The sequence below is a fragment of the Raphanus sativus genome, chromosome 8, assembly GCF_000801105.2.
Source record: "Raphanus sativus cultivar WK10039 chromosome 8, ASM80110v3, whole genome shotgun sequence".
Lineage (NCBI taxonomy): Eukaryota > Viridiplantae > Streptophyta > Magnoliopsida > Brassicales > Brassicaceae > Raphanus > Raphanus sativus.
Genome location: NC_079518.1, coordinates 265,479 through 288,357, shown reverse-complemented (window position 1 = coordinate 288,357; position 22,879 = coordinate 265,479). Strand labels below are relative to the sequence as shown.

At 37.1% G+C, this 22,879-nt stretch overlaps 7 protein-coding genes across 7 annotated transcripts; 4 read left to right on the top strand and 3 right to left on the bottom strand.

The window, feature by feature from the left end:
- Positions 1-320: 320 nt before the first annotated feature.
- On the top strand, positions 321-1,744 carry LOC108818757 (acid phosphatase 1-like). The gene is made up of 3 exons (XM_018591691.2): positions 321-799; positions 902-1,111; positions 1,407-1,744. The coding sequence occupies exons 1-3, from the start codon at positions 372-374 to the stop codon at positions 1,582-1,584; spliced, it is 816 nt and encodes a 271-aa protein (XP_018447193.1). The 5' UTR covers positions 321-371; the 3' UTR covers positions 1,585-1,744.
- Positions 1,745-1,895: 151 nt separating this feature from the next.
- Positions 1,896-5,449, bottom strand: LOC108818763 (BRCA1-associated RING domain protein 1-like). Its single transcript, XM_018591699.2, has 13 exons — positions 5,280-5,449; positions 5,141-5,194; positions 4,967-5,028; positions 4,607-4,887; positions 4,213-4,467; positions 3,843-4,091; positions 3,657-3,757; positions 3,339-3,525; positions 3,139-3,236; positions 2,961-3,051; positions 2,683-2,848; positions 2,465-2,583; positions 1,896-2,382 (listed from the first exon to the last, which is right to left on the bottom strand). The coding sequence occupies exons 1-13, from the start codon at positions 5,360-5,362 to the stop codon at positions 2,032-2,034; spliced, it is 2,097 nt and encodes a 698-aa protein (XP_018447201.1). The 5' UTR covers positions 5,363-5,449; the 3' UTR covers positions 1,896-2,031.
- Positions 5,450-6,061: 612 nt separating this feature from the next.
- Positions 6,062-9,744, bottom strand: LOC108818858 (probable serine/threonine protein phosphatase 2A regulatory subunit B''epsilon). Its single transcript, XM_018591805.2, has 13 exons — positions 9,458-9,744; positions 9,160-9,390; positions 8,859-8,964; positions 8,679-8,778; positions 8,392-8,497; positions 8,188-8,278; positions 7,781-7,922; positions 7,444-7,591; positions 7,240-7,349; positions 6,851-7,007; positions 6,656-6,781; positions 6,402-6,542; positions 6,062-6,284 (listed from the first exon to the last, which is right to left on the bottom strand). The coding sequence occupies exons 1-12, from the start codon at positions 9,611-9,613 to the stop codon at positions 6,411-6,413; spliced, it is 1,605 nt and encodes a 534-aa protein (XP_018447307.1). The 5' UTR covers positions 9,614-9,744; the 3' UTR covers positions 6,062-6,284; positions 6,402-6,410.
- A 389-nt stretch (positions 9,745-10,133) lies between these two features.
- LOC108821178 (vacuolar protein sorting-associated protein 2 homolog 3) lies at positions 10,134-12,305 on the top strand. Its single transcript, XM_018594222.2, has 11 exons — positions 10,134-10,330; positions 10,621-10,665; positions 10,829-10,863; positions 10,948-10,998; positions 11,117-11,221; positions 11,298-11,369; positions 11,504-11,575; positions 11,664-11,744; positions 11,830-11,865; positions 11,953-12,011; positions 12,099-12,305. The coding sequence occupies exons 1-11, from the start codon at positions 10,297-10,299 to the stop codon at positions 12,142-12,144; spliced, it is 636 nt and encodes a 211-aa protein (XP_018449724.1). The 5' UTR covers positions 10,134-10,296; the 3' UTR covers positions 12,145-12,305.
- Positions 12,306-12,689: 384 nt separating this feature from the next.
- On the top strand, positions 12,690-14,302 carry LOC108821934 (coumaroyl-CoA:anthocyanidin 3-O-glucoside-6''-O-coumaroyltransferase 1-like). Its single transcript, XM_018594928.2, has one exon. It carries the CDS (start codon positions 12,711-12,713, stop codon positions 14,154-14,156), a length of 1,446 nt encoding a protein of 481 aa, XP_018450430.1. The 5' UTR covers positions 12,690-12,710; the 3' UTR covers positions 14,157-14,302.
- Positions 14,303-19,339: 5,037 nt separating this feature from the next.
- Positions 19,340-20,048, top strand: LOC108820900 (uncharacterized). Its single transcript, XM_056993343.1, has 2 exons — positions 19,340-19,481; positions 19,641-20,048. Exons 1-2 carry the CDS (start codon positions 19,353-19,355, stop codon positions 19,881-19,883), a joined length of 372 nt encoding a protein of 123 aa, XP_056849323.1. The 5' UTR covers positions 19,340-19,352; the 3' UTR covers positions 19,884-20,048.
- Positions 20,049-20,843: 795 nt separating this feature from the next.
- LOC108819015 (ABC transporter I family member 19) lies at positions 20,844-22,722 on the bottom strand. The gene is made up of 6 exons (XM_018591999.2): positions 22,490-22,722; positions 22,119-22,279; positions 21,953-22,004; positions 21,698-21,834; positions 21,454-21,540; positions 20,844-21,300 (listed from the first exon to the last, which is right to left on the bottom strand). The coding sequence occupies exons 1-6, from the start codon at positions 22,641-22,643 to the stop codon at positions 21,013-21,015; spliced, it is 879 nt and encodes a 292-aa protein (XP_018447501.1). The 5' UTR covers positions 22,644-22,722; the 3' UTR covers positions 20,844-21,012.
- Positions 22,723-22,879: the final 157 nt, after the last annotated feature.

Below are 22,879 nucleotides of genomic sequence, written 5' to 3'. Positions count from 1 at the left end.
AGACTGGATCATTAAATTTGTCCCGTGATATCTCTTTTGGATCCTAGTCATGTTAGTATCTTAGCATTTTCATGTATCTTTTGTTAAATATTTAATTATTAATTAAAAACTTCATATCATGCATTACATAGTAAACAACGATCACAACTAAACGAATTTGAAAATGAAACTACAAATAAATTTTCAAAAATTAACAAAACGGAAAAAAAAATTAACAAAACGCCAAACACTTGGATTTAGATTTGTGTTTCTCTAATTCTTTATTTCTAGGGCTACGTACTTTGACTCTTCTCTACCTATAAAATCCTCTTTACATACACACACTTGTGATCAGACTCTCAAAGAGATCCAAAGCACTTCTTTTTCAAAACATGGACCAATCCATAGTTCTTTCTCTAGCACTAGCCTCACTCTTGGTCGGAGTCGTCTCAGCTCGTGACTGGAACATCTTGAACCAGCTCAAAGGACTGTCTTCATCTTCAAGCCAAAACGGTATTGTTTCTTCAGGGGTCTCGACGAACTTGAAACGTTACTGCGAAAGCTGGAGGATCAACGTGGAAGTACACAACATCAGAAACTTCGATGTGGTGCCTCAGGAGTGCGTGTCGCACGTCAAGAAGTACATGACGTCATCGCAGTACGAGGACGACGTGGAGAGAGCCGTTGATGAGGTCATCCTTCATTTCGGGAGCATGTGCTGTACCAAGACCAAGTGTGATGGCATGGACGCTTGGATCTTTGACATTGATGACACGCTTCTCTCTACCATTCCTTACCACGAGAACAATGGCTACTTTGGGTAAAATATACATTCTAGCTCGCTAATTCATCCCGGTTTAAGATAACCGGGTTTTAATCTTGTTTGATGAGACTAATGATGTGATTGTGGAATTGAAAACAGAGGAGAGAAATTGAACTCTACTAAATTCGAGGACTGGATGAGGAAGAGGAAAGCACCAGCAGTGCCACACATGGTGAAACTGTACCAAGACATCAGAGAAAGAGGCATCAAGATCTTCTTGGTCTCTTCCCGTAAAGAATATCTCAGATCTGCCACCGTTGACAACCTCATCCAAGCTGGTTACTATGGCTGGTCCAACCTCATTCTCAGGTACAACTAAACCGGAGATCAGAAAACCAAACTCTGTTCGGTTTATACATTGTCTAAACCGAACAAACCCATAGAAACCAATTATAAGCATTGAATAGTTTGATATCTACTTTAATACACTCACGTACAAGAGTCAAACTGGATATTGAAAAACAACCTCTATTTGGTTTATATATTCTCTAAACTAAAATCAAGCTAAAAACAAGGTTGTACACCACTCAAGTTAATGATTCTGGTTTGCTCTAACCGGATTAGATAACCGGTGTACTAAAACTAGATTTACTGAACAATGCAGGGGAATAGAAGATGAGCACAAGGAAGTTAAAGAGTACATGTCAGAGAAGAGAGCATGGTTGATGGGTCTTGGTTACAGAGTCTGGGGAGTGATGGGAAGCCAATGGAGCAGTTTTGCAGGCTGTCCTCTTCCCAAGAGAACCTTCAAGCTCCCAAACTCCATCTACTATGTGGCCTAAATCATTACACTGCAAAACTTTGATTTAAGCTTCTCGGACCAAGAAGAAGCACCCACCCATGAATAAGAGAGAATGGTTTTGATTGTGATTCTTATTTTTGCTTTCCCTTTCATGTCATCTTATATCAAGAGATTTATGAATAAAAAGTTTTTTTTGTTTTCAGACCAAACAAACAAGTACTGTATATGCTACAGCGAGCAATCAAATAAAAATCAGACACAAAAAAATGATCTACAGTACCAACTAAGCAAAATGTTCAAATAAGTGCAGCACCGTTATTTTAGTTTCGTTTTTCCATAGATATTCAAAGATAATCAGATGAAATAATTTTATTTGCCTACAATCACGAATCTTTTTGTTATCTTATAAAAGTTTAGAGTAAACAAAAAACAATCTTACTTATATGGTGAAAGTAACTGAACCATTTATTTTGTTCTTTATATTAAGTTAGCTGATCATAGGATGTAACTTATAACCAGCAATGGACTCCAAGAGCCATGTGTGACCAACGACCCTTGATCCAGTTTTGGTAGATAAAGCTTCAGCCTCATTTGCTCGTTGCCAAATAATCGTGACTTCTTCACCTAAACCACATCCAGGTGGAGGATCAATGTTGTACACAACAACCGGTGATGATCCTTGGTCACCCACATTGTTGATGCTTTCTCCGCTTAGCTCTTCCTCTGTCTTCAAGATCATACCACCAGCGACTTTGACTAGATTTTGAAGGTCTTCTTTGTATCCTTTAAAGAAGTCTCCATAGAAATAGAATTTCATGCCGTCAAAGAGCTTTGGTTTCTGCTTGTCAATGAAAATAACTTGTGAGATATCAAAAAAAAAAAAACACTTTCAGTTTAGTTTTTCTGTATGATATGCTTACATTAGTTGCTGCTCTGAGTCTTGCAGTTTTTGGTCCATCATGACATCCTTGAGTGTCAATATGAATCTCAAATGGTTCTTCATCAACAGGTTGAGAAGCTTCAAGGCTTGCCTTCATCCCTGGAAACAATTACAGTCGTTCCATGTAAAGATAAATATCTACTTACTATTGGTAAAAGTAAAGAGCATATAAAATCCTGAGTGAGCAATTTAACTCACAGTCTGCGTTGATAATCCATTTGCCATTGAGGATACCCATAAGAACCTTCAAAGTTCTTGTACAAGCTCCTTTCTCGTCTGTAGAAGCAATCACATGTGTAACACTTGGGTTCCAGTACCTTGATATGGTCGCATTGAATTTAGCAGCCAACTTTTCCATCAGCCGCTGGGGAAAAGCAATGCAATGAGAAGATTAGTCTATTTGTTTGCAAAAGCTCTTTTATCCACAAAGGATGGGGACTTATGGTATGAAAACATGCTTAGTAGTAAGTACTGACCTTATCGCCCTGAGAGAGTGCTGATCCACAGATAACAAGATCTCTTGTAGTATCAGGTTTCTTATCCAAAGAACAAAGCTCAGCAGGATTCCTGAGAGAAAAGGTAATGGGATTATTAGTTAGTATCATATGAAAAATAAATAGTCTTATCAAAAAAATGCTGAAAGAGATTTGATACATTTTCGGTAAGGGCTCAGCTCTGGATGTGCGATGTCTAGATTTCTCGTTCGGGAATTTGACAGAAGAATGAACCGGACAAAGCAAAAGAAAATCTTCCTGTAATGAAAAAGCAAAAGATTCAGATTGGAATTGGAACCGTGGTAACTAATTGATTACTATATATGCAGATGAGAATGTAAAGAATGTGGCAAAACATACATGATCCCACCGGCATCTGGAGATCTCCCGTGCACATGGAACATGGTAGCTCCTGCGGCAGGACTTGACATAGCAGCCTAAGGCAGCCCCTTTCAGGTTGCATTTAGTGCACTTCATTTTCAATCCCCTCGCAAGTTCTGCTTTCAGGTTCCTCACTGTGTCATCTTCAAAGTAAACTTGTGGTGCCCTGAACAATTCATTCAGCTGCTTTTAGTACTTTTATCATTCAAAAGGGTTTTAATACTCCAAGCCAAATTCTATACAAGGGATTTTTAGGAAACAAAGATTAGATTGGGAAATGGTAAAAGTTTTGTATACCATTCAATACATGCGCTATGGACATGGATAACATTGGAGCGGAGTATGTCATCTCCAACAACTGGCATTCCTCTTGAATAATGCAGCATTTCTCCAGTGGCCTAACAAAATATTGATCCAGCCAACTGAGTAAATCGTACAAGAACAAAATGCTTAGATCACAGGAGATGAGAAAGACTTTTTTACCTCAGATACTCTATCAGATTGGCAGAATCCACATATGGTTATGTTGGATGATGGTTGATCTGTAATTACAGATGGGGTCAAATCAGATGATTTAGAGGTGTTTCCAATAAGCTGATCATCAGAGTTTGCAGTGTAGTTGTCTTTGAATTCAGCAGCTTGTTGCATCAGGTTTTTCTGCCTCTTGGAGACTTTCTGATGATTTTCCATTGCTTCACACTTCCTCTTTGCAGCTTGGAGAGTTTCAGGTAACTAGTGGAAAAGAAAAACAAGATTGAAACACATGTCAGATAATAACTCAGAACACGAAGTACACCACTTTGAATGAATCATACTTGAGGAACAGGGTAATGAATCTAAAACGAGAATGCACCTGATGTTTATGTGATTTTGCATGATCATTGTCTGCATCAGGATAAAAATCATATGACCGGAGGCTCTCGGTCAGGAGAGGCAGAGTCAGATCCTGAGCATTGTTAGGATTTGGAGTGCTTTCTTGGGACAATAATGGAAGCGGAGAATCATGATGATCACCACAAATTCGCCTCCTTGCAGCCTTATTAAGCTGGCCAGAAGCAGAGATGTCACTCACACCTTTTGCAGCTTGTCCTATATGACTTTCAGGTGTCTGCAGCAAGAAATAAAAAAGAAGATCAATACACATCTTTAAATGCTGTCAAGTGTCAACTATGGCCAAAAAACAAGGCAATATAAACATTTTGTTAATCGTGGTAAGTAAGTGTGTGTGTGTGTGATGCATCTCTTACGTGATTGCCAGCAGCGTCACTCTCTGATTCAAACTCAAATGATTGGAGATTATCTTCTAGCATCTGCTTAGGTCGTGGTCTTGGATTGCTTTCTTCCGAGGTTGGGAGGGGAGAGTCACCAGCATGACCAGAAGAGTCACCACCTCTCTTGATCACATCCTCCTTGTCAGATCCAACATCATTCTTCCGAATCTGTAACTGTGGGAGATGAACACTAACGGCTGCGTTCAAGCTTTTGTAGATGCCTATGACACTCTCCATGAAATGAAGGTTTCTCCGAGCTGCAACATGATTACAGATTTCTCACTACTAGGAAGAATCTTAAAACGAGAGATGCACATTATTAAATCTCGACTTTACCCTTTTTGGGATGTTTGGATTTGCAGACGGGACATCCTGATTCTGATTCATCTATGCATGAACTGCCCAAAATAAATTAATTCCCAGAATCAATTTGAAATCAAATACGTGGAGGAATAATCGCTAAATAGTAACCAGAGAGAGAGAGAGAGAGAGATTGATAAGTAATCTTACTCGCAGAATACGTGGTCACAAGGAAGTAACACCGGTTGATTTAGCAATTTCAAGCTGCAAAATATGCAATTAAATCAATTGTTACGATGATGATTCGAAGAACACCCAGACAAAAAAAAAAATTAACTCCACCACTCACCAGAGAGGGCACTTGAGCTCCAAATCGAGTTTCTGGAGGTGGAGAACCCATGGATTCATCTGCATCTTGGTGAAATTCGCCATTGCTGGTGTACGGAAGCTGACTAGTAGATGACAGAAGCCGCGGAGAATGAGAGAGAGAGAGTAATGTAGTTTGTCGTCGATTCATCTCCGTTCCATTGTTTATTTATTTGGAGAATTGGCGGGGAAGAATTGGCGGGAGATGCTGATTTTGATGAGCGGAAGAATGTGTGTTGTGTTAATTAAAAAGCCCGCGTGTTTGCTTCTAAAATTTTGAAACATTTTGAATCTCGAGTAAACAAACACCACAAGCGCTTATACATGATTTCTGTAAGTTATTTCTTATTTCTATCAATTATTACCCAATAATAATTAATTTGTCTTTTGTTTTTTACTAACAACTGCTTTCACTGCTTTAATGTCATTTACTTAATTATGTTTTTAGTTATGTTTAAACCTGCCTTCACGGCGTCATACGCATATGCATGCGTATCAAGTTCCAGTCAGAAATTATCTCCATACCCACCCGGACCGGCTAAATAAACCGGACGCAAATGTGGTGTTTCATTCATGGTATACAAAGATTTTACTACTCGCCCATATGTTTTGAAAGTTCTCATTGAGAGCTCCTTCAAGAGATGACTTTATTTCGCTGCTAGGAGAATAAACTAAGACGAAAACCTCTCTGTTCTCCTGACTTCCTGCCTAATTAACACTAACCACTCCCATTTTCTTTTCTAAACAACTAATCAAAACGTTAGGAAACCACAAGATTATGAACAATCTATACTCCTTATACGGCCAACAGTATCTAATCCTCACTGTGTCTCATATTATAAACGCGTGATCTGCATCTTCTATATAAAATGTTCTTTTTTTCTCTTCAAATGTAATGTTTAGCGACAAAATTGTTTTTCAAGAAATGTGCACTCTTCGAATCTCCCCCACTCCCAGAAGCTTTAAACTCCAATCTCTGATCAGGGACCTGAAAGCAATCAATCAAATGGTTACTGAGTCTCATACATTATGGATTTTATATCCCATGGAAGCATTTGCACATGTGGATGTTTTGGTTAAGAACTTAGAAGTAGTGTCAACTTACCACTCGGAACTAAAATGGAGGTTCCAGTGGTTCATCCGCACTCCCATTTGAGACTTCCTCCACATCTTCTTCCATTGACAATCTCACATACTCTCTCTGAGCGAAGCGATCCCACTCTGTTAAACTTGGATCCTCCCGTTCCTACAACAATTAAATACAAAACATAGTTTTTTTTAAGCTACAATAAGCCCAACCACCTGCTTTTAGTAGTTAATATAGTCATAAATTTTTGTCCTACAAAAAGCCAAACTTACCTGGCGAATGAGGAAAGGGTCACGTGTTTCGAAAGCCATGAATTTGTTAAGGTTGAAGAGTATATTGAAGACGTTTCCTGAAAGTTTGGATCCTTTCAGATCCTGGAGGGTGATACACTTCTCCTCCTGTCAAGTAATACGACCATATAAAAAACAGCTCGGAGAAATCAAACGATCATATGAATAGTTTCTAACCTCTGGTTTAATCATGTCAATGATCTGACATAGGATATCGTTGAAATGAACAGGTTCCTGGGTTATGCATTCCATGCGATGCAGCTGCTCTTCGAAAAAAAATTGTATTTCGTTTGGAGTGATCACCCCATTTCCATCCAAGTCAATGCACTTGAACCTGATAGTATATCATAACAGAGGTTCAACATGAGTGTTTTAGGTTCTGATAGCCTGTCAGTATAAACAGAGATCCTGTGGCTGTAACAATATCAGCGGACAAAGATGTCCATATATGTCACTGGTTTTAGTTTAGTTGAAGTATATAAATCATGATTTTGTAATTTAAAACCATGGGAATTCTTTCATAAAAAAAAACCAATATTATCAAGGAGGGGAGTGTTGTTGTGTACCAGTACTCAAGACTAGGCTCAGATGACTTGTCTTCCTCGGCGAGAATGAAGTATACAAAATCTTCATAACTCATCTTCCCTTCAACTTTGCTCGTAAATTTTCTAGGAGCCTAAGATAGAAACATAGCCACAACATGGGTCAACATCAAGTGAAAAGTGTCCTGTCAGACTATAACGTAGCTTTACCATATTTCGGGAACCAACCTGAGAAAATATCCTATCAACAATCCTGTAGGTAAGGGCATGGTTACCATATTTGATGAGATTGTCCTTATCGATAAAGCAGTCATGGTCACCATCAAGTTCCCAGAACCTGCAGTAGATCACGTAAAAGTGCTCATAGGAGAAGTACCTGAAAAATCAAAAGACGACATGATTGTGAATGATTGAACCATATGAAGGCATAAACCATAACCATATAGCTCTTTCCTTTTGCACTGTTTTAATGATATATATGTGACAAAGCCACTCGAATGTAATACATTATACATCTCCTGTGGGTTTATTTGAAAGGGTATGAAAAAAAGAAAAACAAACTCACCTAATAATTTTATTGATGTCGTCTTCTTCATCAAGCTGTTGCATAGCAGCAATAAGATTTCCGCGTTTCAGCTCTCTAAGAGTAAGGCAGCCAGTTCCGGATCTGTTAATGTAGTAAAATATTCTGTAGATGACCGTTTCAGCTGGGTTATCAATGAAGGATAACGTTAGTACTAGTACCAAATGTAAATAACAAGAAAAATTCAGATATTTGCGGTGCTCTTTCGCTTTACTGACAATGCCCATAAAAGTAGCATCAGAAAAAACGATTTATGAAAATTTGTACAGCCAGAGATGCGGGTTAACTTAAAATTGCATAAACGTCTTATTTAACATTGAAAAGAAAAATCCCCTAGACTTCACCACATGTATCCCATGAAATCACTGTCACAAATAAATGAGTCCTACCATATCTTTCTTGAAATTCGCATGTAGTGTTCAGAAATTGTAAGCCAGGATGTGTTGCCAGAAGCTCATCCAGAAGTGGTTTGAAGTCTGCCTGTGGCCAAATCCAAGAAAAGATAGAAATATTTAGTGCTATGGTTTAGACAAAAAGAGAAGTCAATTGTTGGAAAATAAATCAGAAAAGCGGTAGAAGAATCACAAAAAGACCTGTCTGAGGTACTTGCAGTCCTGCTGCTTTAGTATATTATATATCTGGGAGGCTGTGTCCATAGTCAACATATTTCCATCAATCCAATACTTGATAAATGCATCCCTGAGGACAATGGCAGATCAATCAGCAAACGTTAGTAAAGCACCAACTACTCAAATGAACTTTTAGGTGCCAGAAACTAAAAAAAAAAGAGAAGAAAACATACACATAAACACACCATACATGCGTTTCAACTACTATGAGCAAACTTATTATACATAAAAGTTAACACGCATGGAGCTACCTTGTAACTACACCGCTGCAACCGGTATCAATCTTTCTGAAAAGCGCGGGAGAAAGATAAGAAGGGAGCTTGCAGACTTCTTTCGTAACAGATTTGAATTCTGCAAGAGGCATATGAATGATAACATGAGTTTCCTTAAATATTCCTCAAGAGGAACAAAAACTTGAAAGAAAGCATTACCATCGATATGTAGTCCGTCAATAGAGTTACTAAAGAAATGATCAACCATGGATATACATTGCTCCTTTAGCTCTTTCGCTGGTGGACGCCCATTGAGGAAGTAGAACTGCAGAAAGAAAAAAATATCATCGTATAAGGAGTATTTAAAAACAGAGAGCCACAGTTTCAAAGACTCAGGACTCAGTTTCAAAGACCAATCAAGAAAAACATAGATAACCAGACGACAATTACAATAACGAGAAAGGCAAGTGCATTTCAAGTAGCACAAGTATAAAGGGTTTAAATAGAAATGAGAACAAACCTGAGGAACGAGTTCTTGCTTAGGTTCCTTAACTGATCTCAGAGGAGAGCGGAGAGATGGAGGGCTAGCTCTCTGCCTCGAGAAGCGTGGAGAACCAGGGGAGCTGCGTGGGGGAGTGCCGTTGCTGAGAAAGACAGATGGCAAAGCAGTTGTTGGACCAGGAACATTGATGGTGGTGGGGTAACTCTTAGTTGGTGTTCCAGATTTAGCGTCATCAATCAAACACTTGACCTACGGAGAAAACAATTGTGAGAGACACAGATTCATATTTCAGAAAGAAAAAAAAAGGAAGAAGTACCAATGAGGCAGTTTCAGGGAGGGAGAGCCAGTGGGAGAAAAGTTCATCAGCAATATGACGAGAGCGCGGAGAAGGAGACAAAGAAGGGAGATGCAAGAGGTCGGGATCTAATAAATGAACATCTTCGTCTACTCCAACAATAATATCCATCTTCATCGACTATGACTAAGAACAACAAGTCCTACTTCTTCCGAGACTACTCGAATCAATTATCGATTCGATAAAACCCTAGTGTTCCAGTTATATACAGAATAAGAAAAAAAAATCTCTAGACGATTGCTTTCCAATAATAGACGAAGTGCTTCTGTAATTGGAAGACTTTCCCTGAATGAACTAAGCTCTCCGATCAATAAACAATAGAGAGATTGAAGGATTCGAGGCGGAGAAAACTGGGAAAACTGTAGTTCTTTCTACCGGAAAGCGAGCGAAGGACTCGAGAGAGAGAGATATTTATTGAATTTCCTCGGCGGTTTGGTTTAATTTTACACTCTCCATTTCTTTGACCCAAGTCAACCACAATAAACCGCCTATTTTTACGTTTTAAAAATAAAAATAAAAAAATAGATAATGTGGTTTTCATGATAAAATAGCGCTCAAACTAAAAAGAATACAGTAAAACCAAATATCATAATACAAGCTGGAATGTGAAAATTACGTAATCGATTATAAGCAAAATAAAAGAGAGAGACCTCCAGCGATCCTTCTCTCTCACAAGTCCGTGGAAGCCAAAGTCTCTCCGTCTCCGTGTTGTGAAGATTTGAGAGACCTATCTTCGATCACAATTCCAAATTTCTATCAGATTCCAACATCCAGAGGAAGGAAGAAAGGAGAGAGAAACAATGAACATCTTCTCCAAGAAACCTAATCCCAGAGGTTTGATCTTCCAGCTCTTCCTCTCTTCTTACACACACCGGATTGTGTATTTTTTTCTCTCTTTGATTGATTAAATAACATATATCGAATTTGATCAGATGTGGTTTCTTCGGGTTCATTAAAAGTTTTTGAATTGTTCTGTAGTTTTATGGCTAGTTCGTGATGTTCCTATTTTTATGTTTTTTTTCTTCTGGAACCTGGCTTAGGTTTCGTCTGAGATCGAGAATGTGTATAGAATTTGATGTCTCTTCGAATCTGAATGTATTGTTTTTTTTCTGGTTGAATTGCAGAAGTGCTTAGGGAGAGTAAGAGAGAGATGACTCAAGCTACTAGAGGTATTCAGTATTCTTCTTCTCTTCATTCATTGGAAAAAAAACTACTAAGTTCCATATGTGTCTCAACTGAATAAGCTATGTTAATGTACATATAAATAAATTCTTCTCAAACTGATGAAAGTTCCCTTATTTTTGTGTTGTCTCTCATCAACCGATGCTTCAGGAATCGAAAAGGAAATCTCTTCTCTGCAATCAGAAGTAATGTTTTTAACATTCATTTTGTTTTTCTATATACAAACTCCCACATACTATATATGTTTCTTTCTTGTACGAATATGACAGGAGAAAAAGCTCCTTCTCGAGATCAAAAGAACTGCTAAAACAGGGAATGAGGTACAGGTTTCCTCAAGCATTCCTTCTCGGATTATCAAATCTTATTACAGGGTTATGATTGGCTTCTGTAAAATCATCTAGTTTTTGATGTGTTTTATATCCTCTGTTTTTAATGTAGGGAGCCACCAAGACTCTTGCTCGGCAATTGATCCGGCTAAAGCAGCAGATAGCTAACTTACAAGGTAGCCGAGCTCAACTGCGAGGCATAGCTACTCATACACAGGTCTGATGATTCTAACTTTCCCTCGTTTCATAATCTTGTTCTGGGAAATTGACTATTGGAAACTTTGGTGGTTTAGGCTATGCATGCACATACTTCGGTTGCTGCAGGAATCCAAGGTGCCACTAAGGCTATGACAGCTATGAGCAAGGTCTGATTCCTATTTAACACACATCAGATTTTCCCTGGAGTCATTAGATGGTCTTCTTGTTGTGGAAAGAGACTTAAATCCAGTACAACTTTTGGGTGTTTAGATCTAAGTAGATGTTTTTCTGATGTTTCCAGAATATGGATCCAGCAAAACAGGCTAAGGTTATGAGAGAATTCCAAAAGCAGTCTGCGCAAATGGACATGACTGTAAGTTGTTTCAATCCATCTGACTTCTTTTAACACCATGATGACACACTGAAAAATAGTTGTTCGGACTAATGAGTATGGTGTTCAGACTGAGATGATGTCAGATTCCATAGATGATGCTTTAGACAATGATGAAGCTGAAGACGAAACAGAGGATCTGACCAACCAGGTACAATTTCCCCCATAGGTTCAGTTCTATCAATATTGATTTCAAAGGTCTATTAACAAGGCTTTTTTTATGTTTTACTTGTTAGGTTCTTGATGAAATCGGCATTGATATCGCATCACAGGTTTGTTTTAACCATCTACTCTCTTATGCATTGGTTCCTTCAATGTGATGTGATTGATTCTCTGACTCTGTTTTGATCCATCTGCAGTTATCATCCGCTCCAAGAGGTAAAATTGGGAGAAAGGATGCAGAAGATGTCAGCAGCAGGTATGGTATCATCTTCTATCTATAATTCAACTACAGCATATCTATATATTTCAGTGTCCAAATCAAAACTCTGATATATCTGTGTAGTTCTGAAATCGATGAACTGGAGAAGCGTTTGGCGGCGCTTAGATAGAAAGAAAGAGGTGACATGAGCTTGAAGAAGAAGACGGTCCACACCAAATAAAAACATTCATTACATTCACTCTTCATTCAATGTGTCCTTTTTACAGCTTGAATTTCGAGATATGTAAACAATTAAACAAATATCAGTGATTATATTTTCCTCTGGACCTTTTTCCCTTTGCAATGTACAAAACTTTTCTTCAAAACGTAATTAAAGGCAACAATATGTAATGTTGTTGACAAAAAGAAAAAGGTAATGTTTCTTTTATAATCAAATGAGATCTCTCAATCACTAAGCATAGCCCCACCACAGAACATCATCTAGGCCTAATCTATATAGTGTGCCTTAAGTATGGAAGCCCAATATACAATTCTATGAACATTCCAGCCCATATTACCCACATTTATAATTAACTTACCAAACATAACGGTGGTTGTGGAGGTTGGGGCACATGAGAGATCGTCTAATCAAAAAACTACACAACTTTACTTGCCCGGGGGTTCAACGCTCAATACACAGAACTCTTTTCCTTAATAAAAGAACATTAACACGTTTCCAGCTTAAACTTACACACCATGGCTCATTTTCAATATCTTAACATCATTGAGACCAGTCACATCTCTCCCTTGAAGGGCACCGTTCCATCCACCACTCTTCCTCTCACCTTTTTTGATGCACCGTGGCTCACTCTCCCACTCGGCGAATCTCTCTTCTTCTATTCTTACCAAAACTCAACTGAATGTTTCCTCAAAGATTACCTCCCTAACCTCAAACAATCACTTTCCACCACTCTCCAACATTTCTTCCCTTACGCCGGTAACCTGATCACCCCACCTCGTCCTGACCCTCCCTACTTACGCTACAACAACGATGGCCAAGACTCTCTTCTTTTCACAGTAGCTGAGTCTCTCGGAACTGATTTCGACCTTCTCATAACCGATTCTCCTAAAGACATCAAAGTGTTGCATGACTTCTTGCCCAAGTTACCTCCTCCTCATGTATCTCCGGAAGGTATTCAGACACGGCCAATGATGGTGATACAAGTCACAATCTTCCCTGGAAGAGGAATCTGCATAGGCAACACGTCTTCACATGTTGCAGCAGATGGAGTCGCTTTCACTCATTTCATGAAGTATTGGATGTCATTGACCAAATCCAACGGCAGAGATCCCGCCACGCTTCTCCTACCCTCTCTTCCTACTCACAGCTGCAGAAACATTATCAAGGATCCATGCCAAGTAACCGCAGGACATCTGGAGCGGTTTTGGAGCCAAAACTCTGGAAAACACAACTCACATCCCACGCCTGAGAACATGGTCAGAGCTTCTTTTACAATGAGCCGGAATCAGGTAGACAATCTCAAGAGCTGGGTTACAGAGCAGTCTGAGGATCAATCTCCTGTTTCGACCTTTGCGGTGACTCTAGCTTTCACCTGGGTGAACCTGATCAAGACACTTGTTCAAGACAGCAGTGAAACAGAGGAAGACAAAGAAGAAGAAGAAGAAGAAGAAGAAGAAGAAGAAGAAGAAGTCTTCAACGTGATGATTAATGTGGATTGCAGGAATCGTATCAAGTTCACAGTACCGATCCCAGATACATACTTTGGAAACTGTATGGCCCCTGGTATCGTATCTGTCAAGAAACGAGACTTGCTTGGAGAAAAAGGATTCTTGGTTGCTTCAGACGCAATCACCTGGAGAATCAAAGAGATGTTATCAAGCGATTTGTTGAAAACAGCACCAAGTTGGGGACAAGGAGTACGTAAATGGGTCATGTCACGTTTTCCAACTTCCATTGCAGGAGCTCCTAAACTAGGACTATATGATATGGATTTTGGGTTAGGGAAGCCTTGCAAAATGGAGTTGGTGCACATTGAAACTGGTGGTTCCATTGCCTTCTCCGAGTCAAGAGATGGGAGTAACGGAGTTGATATTGGATTAGCACTAGAGAAGAAGAAAATGGGTACCTTTATTTCGATTTGGCAACAAGGGATCAAGAAATTCAACAAGTACCATGAATGATACAAGCAACTTCGCTATCTCTGTTTCATAAAATATCATAGACCCCTTTTCAAACCATTATCGAAATAAATATGATTAGCTACTTTCCACCAATGTTATCGAATAGAGTGTTGCCTTGTGAATCTGTGATTATATTTTCATCCTCTCATGTCTCATCCAAAAAAACTTTATTATGTTAGTATCAGGTGATTATATTTCCACCAAGTTCGTAACTCCTTACCTCAGATGAAGTCGAAATTACACCCGTTGATTTATTGTGGTTAATTGACTAACTAACACAAACCGGTTTATGTCCTTTTTAATAAAAACCGGTTTTATGTGTGTTTTCTACGTTTATAAAGTTGTTTGTTGCTGATGTCATTTGTTTATGTTTGTATCTTCTTAGTAACCACTTCTTAATCATGTCATTAAGATTTTTCTAAAGAAAATTGTTTAAACTTTTCAATTTTGTGGACTTTTGAGTAAAAACAAGTATTTGGATAATCAAAGTTTAAATTTTAAAAAAAAATTAAATTAAAACCGAATCCAAATTTAAAACAGGTTCAACCAGGTTGTGATGTATTGCCGTATTCGAAACAGAGAAAAGTCCACAATTTAGTCAACTATATGGAGCAATCATTTTTTTCATTACTTTATTTTACAGTAAATTATAGAGTGGATTTGAAGATGTTCTTAGAGTTGAAATCATGTGACTTTTCTCGCTTTGGATGATTTGTATTCATTTTCCATTATTTTCAGTGATATTGGGTGTCTGATGCGATGAAAACTCCTGGATCTGTTCTCGTTGCTTCAACGATCTATGGCTTGTCTAAGACTATTTGATAATAGTCAAAGGCTAGACTGATTCCAATTTCTCAACCTTTTCGGTGTGATAATATTTTCGAATTCATGTTTATGTTGCTATGTTGATTCTAGATTATTATATATTTTCCAGCAATGCGATTTTTTATTATATATTTTAGACAAGATTCTAGATTTTGTGACTCTGTTCAAAAATATATTACAATATACCATGGATCCCGACGTAACATTTCCGGTCTGTAAATTTTGAACATAACTTGTCTTTCTGATTTCTAGATTTGCAACACAATGCAACACATGCAACGAATTGAGGATGATATAACTCGGCGCCATGTGTGTGCCATGTCAGCGATAGACCTCAGTCATAATAAGGCACGTGAACTACGTGAACAAACTGGTACGAGAGTGGCGGCGGTTGTTATCTCTGAGACTGGAGCACAATATGCTTCTTCTTCAGCGGTTCGGGTGTTTGGACAGAATGATTATGAGCACTGGGATCCCTTGGCTTCCGAGCAACAAAGGATCCCAATGTTCAGGAACTTAATGATGAGCAATTGGCATTGTTGGTGCTGCAGACCAATGCGGCCCAAGCAGCCATTGCGGCATAGCAGAACCAGCGTGGTAACAACTGAGCAGGACCAACATGCTGATTGGTTATCTAGTATAAGTTATTTTTTTTCTTCTAAGCACAAGTGCCACGTGTTGTTGTTCATGTGTAAATGTAGAAACTTGTGTTGTTCTAGTGTCTTATCGTAGTATGCATGAAAATTATTGTCCTAGTGTCTAATCGTAGTATGCATGAAACTTGTTGTTCTAGTGTCTAATCGTAGTATGTATGAAACTTGTTGTTCTAGTTTGTGGTGTGTATGAATCTTGTTGTTCTAGTGTTAATCACCATATGCAATAGTTTGAAAAACTGTATCCACAGATTGCAAGTGTTAATCACCTTATGCATTAATCCTTGAAGATCATTTGTTAATCACAATAGCTAACTTGTTCTGACTATGTTTCCATGAAGATACCATCGATTTCACCTTCATTTGTTTTTTTTAAATTGCTAAAAAAACACATAATTTTTGCTCAAAAACACATTTTTTGCTCAAAAAGTATTTTTTTTTTTGCTCAAAAAGCTATGTATAGTGGTTAGAAAGTTACTAGAGTATTTTGGTTAGATAAAATCTTCGAATATGATGACATCAAATAAAACTGTATCGTGTCAAGATACAATGTTGATTCTAAAACACACAACTATGCATAATTTCATCAAAGAATACATAAGGATATTTCTTTGTTAGAGAGAAACTTTTTTCTGTTGAAACTATTATCCTATTCAAAATCATTTCTAAACTAGATCATAATTCAAATGAGACAGACATTTGAATCACAGTTTAATCTTTTGGACCAAGGTTATTCAGTCAAACTAATCTGGTTGTCTATCTGATTCATAGTCAAAAAACACATAGTTTTTGCTTAAAAAGCTAATGTATAGTCATCAGAAAAGTTACTATAATATCTTGGTTATGATAAATCTTTGATTATGATGCATCAAAACTAAACTACAATTTCTTGGTTATGATATATTTTCGATTATGATGACATCAAATAAAACTTTATAGTGTCACGATACAATGTTGATTCTAAAACACACAACTAGACATAATCACATCAAAGAATACACAAGGATCTTTCTTTGTTAGACATAAACTTTTTCTGTCGAAACCATTGTCTCAAAATCATTTCTAAACTAGACCAGAATTCATACGAAACACGCATTTGAATCACGGCTTAATTTGTTCGGACCAAGGCTATTCAGTCAAATTAACCTGGTTGTCTATCTGATTAATAGTCAAAATTGAACCACGAGTAATAATAAGCCCCACTTTTCTTGCTCTGCTAAAGTCTTGTCTCTGTTTATTTTACATTTATTTTGGGGTTCTATTTCTTTCTCACAGGAGTATGAAAGTAGAGAGCTTGAGGGTATGACTTCTGTTGACCTGGCCTACCTTCACTCAAATATATCATGTGCTTTGGTGGCTTTGATGGACCAAACTTCGGGACCAAGATTGGAACAATGGCAAGGCAGCACAAAGAGGTAAAAAGCTTGTCAATGTAGGCCATGTTTAAGTTAGCACTTAGTCTAACCATCTTCTTCTGTTTTGGTAATTTCTTTGCCACAACAACAAGGAAGCGATCTCTAGGTTAGCTGAACGCTAGAGATGTTCATTCACTCCTTCGCAGTTTCAAGAAAGCTCAGAAGATTCCACAACTGAGAGGAGAGCAGCCAAGCCGGTTCTTAGTTTAAAAATTTATTATGTACTGTCTGATCAACCTAAGACAATCTCGGATTAGAGTTTTTTTTTAGATATGTACTGTCTGATCAAAATATTAACTATAATCCCTGATTAGAGTTAATATTTCTTTTTGGTAATGTAACTTATCAGATTTCATATCCCATTATGTATATATTAATTCCGAACAATGCTCTTACTATGTGTAAGTGGTGCATTTGTACACAAACCAATTTTTTTTTTGCAATGTTTTGGTTAGAACTCATAGAATTATCGGAATGAATCTTCTCTGTGGTATTTTGAATTTGAAACTGAATCCAAATAGATATCCAAATAAAATATAAATTTAGAAAATATTTATGCAGATCCAAATCCAATTAAAATTTATATTTTTGGTATTATAAACTTTTAAAATTTTGAAAATTTTATTTGAAATTTGATTACAAAGAAGTATGCTTTGAAATTCTGTTTTCTACATTTATAGAGTTGCATGTTTGTTGCTAATTTAATCTGTTTATGTTTGTATCTTCTCAATAACCACTTCTTAATCATGTCATTGAGATCTTGGTAATGAAAATTGTTTAAACTACTTCTTAATCATGTCATTGAGATCTTGGTAATGAAAATTGTTTAAACTTTTCATTTTGTGAACTAAATTGTGTACTTTCGAGAAAAATAAGTATTTGGATAACCAAAATTATTATTAAAATCAAATCCAAATTAAAATGGTTCAACTAGGTTGTGATGTGTTATTGTATTCGAACCAAATAAAATCAGAATCAAATCCAAACTAAACTTTTAAAAAATTGAAATTGAGCTAAATTTCATAACCCAAAAAATGAAACTTAATTCAGCCCGAACCAAATCCGATTGGACACTTGAACACCTATGCCTAATTTACAAAATGGATTCAAATGAATTGCAATGTATTACTATATCCGAACCAGAGAAATCTAAATCGAATCTAAACCGGACTTTAAAAATATTCCAATGGAGCTAAATTTCATAACCAAAATAAAAAAAAATGAAATTATATTCAACTTGAACCTAACTCGATTGGACACAGGCTGTACCTAATTTCACAAATCAGTACCTGTGATGCATTTATGAATAACAAAAGTATTTTGTGCTGTTTGGTTGAATAATACTGGCCGTCAATAAATTTCCTTGTATCTAAATTATAGTTTCCTAGTATCTAAATTATACTCCCTCCGTTTTAATTTATTTGTCGTTCTAGACTTCGGCACACAGATTAATAAAACATTTAATTTTGTATATTTACTAGATAAAAACATCATTACCAATACACCTAATTAGATTTCAACCAATAGAAAAATAGATTATATTAAAAAGTCAATAAATTTTGCATTGAAATCATAAAACGACACTTATTTTGAAACGAAAATTTTGCTCCAAAACGATATATAATTCGAAACGGAGGGAGTAGTTTCCTAGTACTGTGTATCAGCCTGTCTTCACCAACCCCATGCCAGGTCAAGAGCCATGAGGCTTATTTATTATTTGGTAGGTTTCCACTTCACTGTATTGATTGTTGATTATTAATTCTCATCTTCCGCTTGTACTTCGGCAGCAAGTTACATGCCCATGCCGTACTATTTATAAATAACAGTGTAATTTATAAGAGTCAGACTTTTTCTTTTCTTTTCTGCTAAAATTTTATAAGAGTCAGACTTGAGAGAGGTAAAATGTAGGTTCAGATAGAGTTTAATTTTATCCTTGTAATGTAAGTTAATGTTTCGAAACTAAGATCTCAGATCCCACTATGTAAAGCTTTCTTTTTTCTTCTTCGTATATATTCAGATACTTAGAGTTTAATTTTATTCTCGTAATGTGAGTTATTGTTTCAAAACTAAGATTTCAGATCCCACTTGTATATATTTTGGACAATATTCAAGATTTTGAGACACGGTTTAAAAGATGTTGAACATAACATCTCGTTGACTTGGTATAGTTGCATATTAAATAACTTAACAAATCTGGAATTCAAATAGTTATTAAAATAGATATTATTAGTATTATTATTTTATATTAACATTTTACATTATGAACCCTCTTAAATGTCTTCAACCACTATAATAAATTTTGGATGAATCTCGACATCTCGTCTCTCTATAAAATAAACTTTTTCGTTTTATTTACTGTTCAGGAATTCTACATAAACTGCTCTTCACTCTTCAGGAGTCGTCTTCTGTTGTTCGTAAAAGTCTTGAGAGAGGTAAAGTTCTACTTTTCAACCAACATATTAATAATTTTGTTTGAATTTTCTACCTTCAATTAACGTTGCATATACCATACATATTTGATACTTTTAGATTTGTTTGAATTATAGATCTTTCTTCATCAAGGTTCTTCTATTTTCTATCTTGTCAAAAAGGTTACAAAAATGGCTGACAGAAAACAAGTTGAGGACGTGAAACCAACCGTGGATACTGCAACTCAGAGCCGCGTTCTAGGACAGCATGGTAATGAGCCAAGGGATGCCATGGCCCAATTCCGAGCCACCAAAGATCCTGATGTTAAGAAACTGGACAATGACCAGTTGGCCTTGTTGTTGCAGCGGACAAATGAGGCTAGAGCAGCCATCGCGGCAGAGCTGAACAGGCGGCTTAACAACTGAGCACGACCGACGTGTCAATTGATCCACCTTTATTATCTAGCATAAGTTGTTGTTGTTTTTCTAAGCAAGTGTAACGTGTTGTTCAACTAACTACTCTGGTTTTAATTTAATGAAGTTGTGTTAAAAAAATAAAATAAAAGGGCTTGGTTTGGATGCTTCTGATGACATTTTGTTGTATCTCTTGATTCCATTCATGATCACAAAAGCTTATTGAACTGAAACCCCCTTTTTGTATGTTGTTGTATAACACTCACTTTAAGGATTATATATGGTGTAATAGTGTGATATTTATAGGTGTATCAGATTGCAGTGAAAGATTATACAAAGATCCTGACATCCTGTGCTAAAAAGATCGACAATGGAGTGATGACATATAGATCGTTCTCCTGGAGCTGCCTGCCAGCTACTCTGAGGTATATCCTGGAGTGATTATCCGTGTTGTGATTTCCAATCCACCACCATTTTGATGACTCCATCACCATCTGTCACACTTGTTAAACCTTATCTTCACTCAAATTATATATTAAAAACACACAGATAATCTTCAGTTTACAAGATTCAGCTCTTCCAAATGGTTCTTCTAATCCTGGCTTTGAATAGTTGTTTCTGACTTAAGTAGTAAAGGCCAAAGACACGAGCCACTTCCCATGCTAATAGTGTAAAGAATATGACAAAAAACAATCAAGAAAACTAATACTGCTAATTTCATTAGTTAGTTCTTTCCAAATAACATAATTTCATTCCAATAAGACAAATGAATCCATAACAACAAAAATCAAACGATTCAAACTCTGGAAATATAGCTTTTATTGATTCCATGTCGTCGGATGTGTTGATGGATTACTAGTCAATATAAAAAATATGTTATTTGACAGAACCATACACGTATATTTTCTTGTATATTCTTTTGATGAGAATTTTTTTTTTTGATGAGAACAAGTAATCATTTGTATGCAAAAATCAGACAAGAGAATGTGGGTTCTTGTATATTCTTCAATGAGCACAAGAGTGTATAGCATGGCTAACAAACACACAATGTGAACTTGTCCCTTGACTTGAGTCCTTATTCTTACCACTGAGTATGTATATAAATATAGGATCAATGTTTTCTCATCCGTAGAGTTACCAATCATCGGTAGTAAGCCATGTGTCTAGATGACCTAAAAGGAGAGTTATCAAATGGAGATGGTTTCCATGCTGCCACAGGCTCCTTCTTCTTCTTTTCCTTCACAAGTTTGGTTTCAGAACGGAGCCAAGACTCTACCACGGAGAGGAGGTTGGGTGAAGTTTTCATCTCGTTGATATCTGCCATTTTCGATGAACGATTCAGCTCACCGTTTTGAATGTAGGCCAAATGTGTAGACCATGTCTCTAGCCCGTCGAAAATGTGAGTTGCATATACAATCGTAGCTCCTCTCTGAGTTCATTAATGATATAGAAAAGTCAAAGATCAATGCACACCATTACTAATGCACAATAGGTATAAGTTTCCAATTACCAACGGATAGAACGATGAAAGCAAGCAGCGTATATAGACTTAGGAACATGGGCTTTAAATGGTTGATCATACCTGATCACATTCTTCTTTGAAGAATTCCAACAAATCCATCCTTGCAACAACATCAAGGTCAACAGTGACCTCGTCAAGTAACAACACCTGTATAATCAAATTAGCATTAAGGTCAGATATAATGACATGAACACAAAAGTTAGAAACTAATAACTCTTTTTAAGTAAAGCCAAATGAGAAACATAACTGAGAATGAACATGTGAGAGATTAGATTCTTTGAAACCATATTCGTTAAATTTTTACCTTGAAGGGATGTAAGAGTCCCATGCATATCTGAACTCGGCGTTTCTGACCATCAGAAACCTTATGCATACGCCACTGAAGGTTGATGTCAAGAAGATCAATCAGTTTCTCTCTTCTCACCGGATCGATTCCTTCAACTAGTAGGACAACAAAAAACGAATAATCTGCTTGAGTCTAAGCTTGCAGATAGTGTACAACAAGACAAAACAAGTCAAATTCAAGAATATCATAGCTAGGGACAGAGAATATATAAACCTCCAAATATCATATGTTCTGCTGAAAAGTCTCCCTGGAGAGGAACCTCACCCTAAAATTCAGCAGAATTGAAAGAAAAAAAGGTAAGCTAATCTCAGATCAGAGGGAGTTGAGTAATCTTAGATAAGTAACTAGTCTCTATTGAAAGTAGTAAGGGGATACTTACAGCTGAACCAACGGTTTTACTCCAGGATCCTCCAAGGTAAGACAAGTCGCCACTGCAAACAAGTTGAGTATCATGGAAAGCAGAGCGGCTAAGAACTTGCACAACGTTCTTTCCTCCCACCATATGCTTTCCAGCCAGAATCTTCAACAAGGTTGTCTTGCCTGAACAAAGAAGAATTCCACAAGATCACAAGCAGCTTAGTTTTTTAACAGTTTTGTAAATGATGTCTCAAGCTAGTTACGGTCTCATATATGATCATCACAAGCAAGCAAGCAAGCAAGCAAGAAACCTAATCGAGCTATTGAAACCGAAACATGAAAACAGAAAACCACAAGCGGTGATCTCTGCCTGCTACAAATCGATCAACGTACCAGATCCATTGGCGCCAACAAGAAGGCAGCGAGATCCAGCTGGAAGATCGAGGTTGAAATCGAAGAATATAGGATCATCGGCTTCATAAGAAAACTCCATACCGCTAACTCTAATGGCATCATCACTGGTCGTCTCCGGATATTTCGCCGCCATTTTTCTCGCCGTCTCAAGCGGTAAAGATAAAGTTAGTAGGTAGGATTAGACGATTAGTAGGTGGAACAAAGTCCTTCCCCTAGTTTTCACAAATCAACGGTCTTTTGAATAATGTTTCGTTCACCGTAACACCACTCAGTTTCAGCCACGTCACATGATTTGAATCCACGTCATTATAGTCACTCGTCGACAAACCAGAGAGTATCGTGCGGACCAAACAGTTGTTTTGTATGAAA

What these genes read in the sequence shown, in the direction of transcription:
- LOC108821934 (XM_018594928.2), top strand. Translation starts at nt 12,711, where the DNA reads ATGGCTCATTTTCAATATCTTAACATCATTGAGACCAGTCACATCTCT.
- LOC108820900 (XM_056993343.1), top strand. Translation starts at nt 19,353, where the DNA reads ATGAATCTCGACATCTCGTCTCTCTATAAAATAAACTTTTTCGTTTTA. An exon ending in TCGTAAAAGTCTTGAGAGAG is followed by an intron (nt 19,482 to 19,640) that starts GTAAAGTTCTAC and finishes CTTGTCAAAAAG; the next exon opens with GTTACAAAAATGGCTGACAG.
- LOC108821178 (XM_018594222.2), top strand. Translation starts at nt 10,297, where the DNA reads ATGAACATCTTCTCCAAGAAACCTAATCCCAGAG. An exon ending in CTGCTAAAACAGGGAATGAG is followed by an intron (nt 10,999 to 11,116) that starts GTACAGGTTTCC and finishes TTTTTAATGTAG; the next exon opens with GGAGCCACCAAGACTCTTGC. An exon ending in CTATGACAGCTATGAGCAAG is followed by an intron (nt 11,370 to 11,503) that starts GTCTGATTCCTA and finishes TGATGTTTCCAG; the next exon opens with AATATGGATCCAGCAAAACA.
- LOC108818858 (XM_018591805.2), bottom strand. Translation starts at nt 9,613, where the DNA reads ATGAAGATGGATATTATTGTTGGAGTAGACGAAGATGTTCATTTATTA. An exon ending in TGACGGACTACATATCGATG is followed by an intron (nt 8,779 to 8,858) that starts GTAATGCTTTCT and finishes TGCCTCTTGCAG; the next exon opens with AATTCAAATCTGTTACGAAA. An exon ending in TGCAGCGGTGTAGTTACAAG is followed by an intron (nt 8,498 to 8,678) that starts GTAGCTCCATGC and finishes CATTGTCCTCAG; the next exon opens with GGATGCATTTATCAAGTATT.
- LOC108818757 (XM_018591691.2), top strand. Translation starts at nt 372, where the DNA reads ATGGACCAATCCATAGTTCTTTCTCTAGCACTAGCCTCACTCTTGGTC. An exon ending in GAGAACAATGGCTACTTTGG is followed by an intron (nt 800 to 901) that starts GTAAAATATACA and finishes AATTGAAAACAG; the next exon opens with AGGAGAGAAATTGAACTCTA. An exon ending in TGGTCCAACCTCATTCTCAG is followed by an intron (nt 1,112 to 1,406) that starts GTACAACTAAAC and finishes TGAACAATGCAG; the next exon opens with GGGAATAGAAGATGAGCACA.
- LOC108818763 (XM_018591699.2), bottom strand. Translation starts at nt 5,362, where the DNA reads ATGGCGAATTTCACCAAGATGCAGATGAATCCATGGGTTCTCCACCTC. An exon ending in GAGCTCAAGTGCCCTCTCTG is followed by an intron (nt 5,195 to 5,279) that starts GTGAGTGGTGGA and finishes CATATTTTGCAG; the next exon opens with CTTGAAATTGCTAAATCAAC. An exon ending in CCAGATGCCGGTGGGATCAT is followed by an intron (nt 3,237 to 3,338) that starts GTATGTTTTGCC and finishes TTTTCATTACAG; the next exon opens with GAAGATTTTCTTTTGCTTTG.
- LOC108819015 (XM_018591999.2), bottom strand. Translation starts at nt 22,643, where the DNA reads ATGGCGGCGAAATATCCGGAGACGACCAGTGATGATGCCATTAGAGTT. An exon ending in TGTTGGCGCCAATGGATCTG is followed by an intron (nt 22,280 to 22,489) that starts GTACGTTGATCG and finishes TTCTTTGTTCAG; the next exon opens with GCAAGACAACCTTGTTGAAG. An exon ending in GTAAAACCGTTGGTTCAGCT is followed by an intron (nt 22,005 to 22,118) that starts GTAAGTATCCCC and finishes GCTGAATTTTAG; the next exon opens with GGTGAGGTTCCTCTCCAGGG.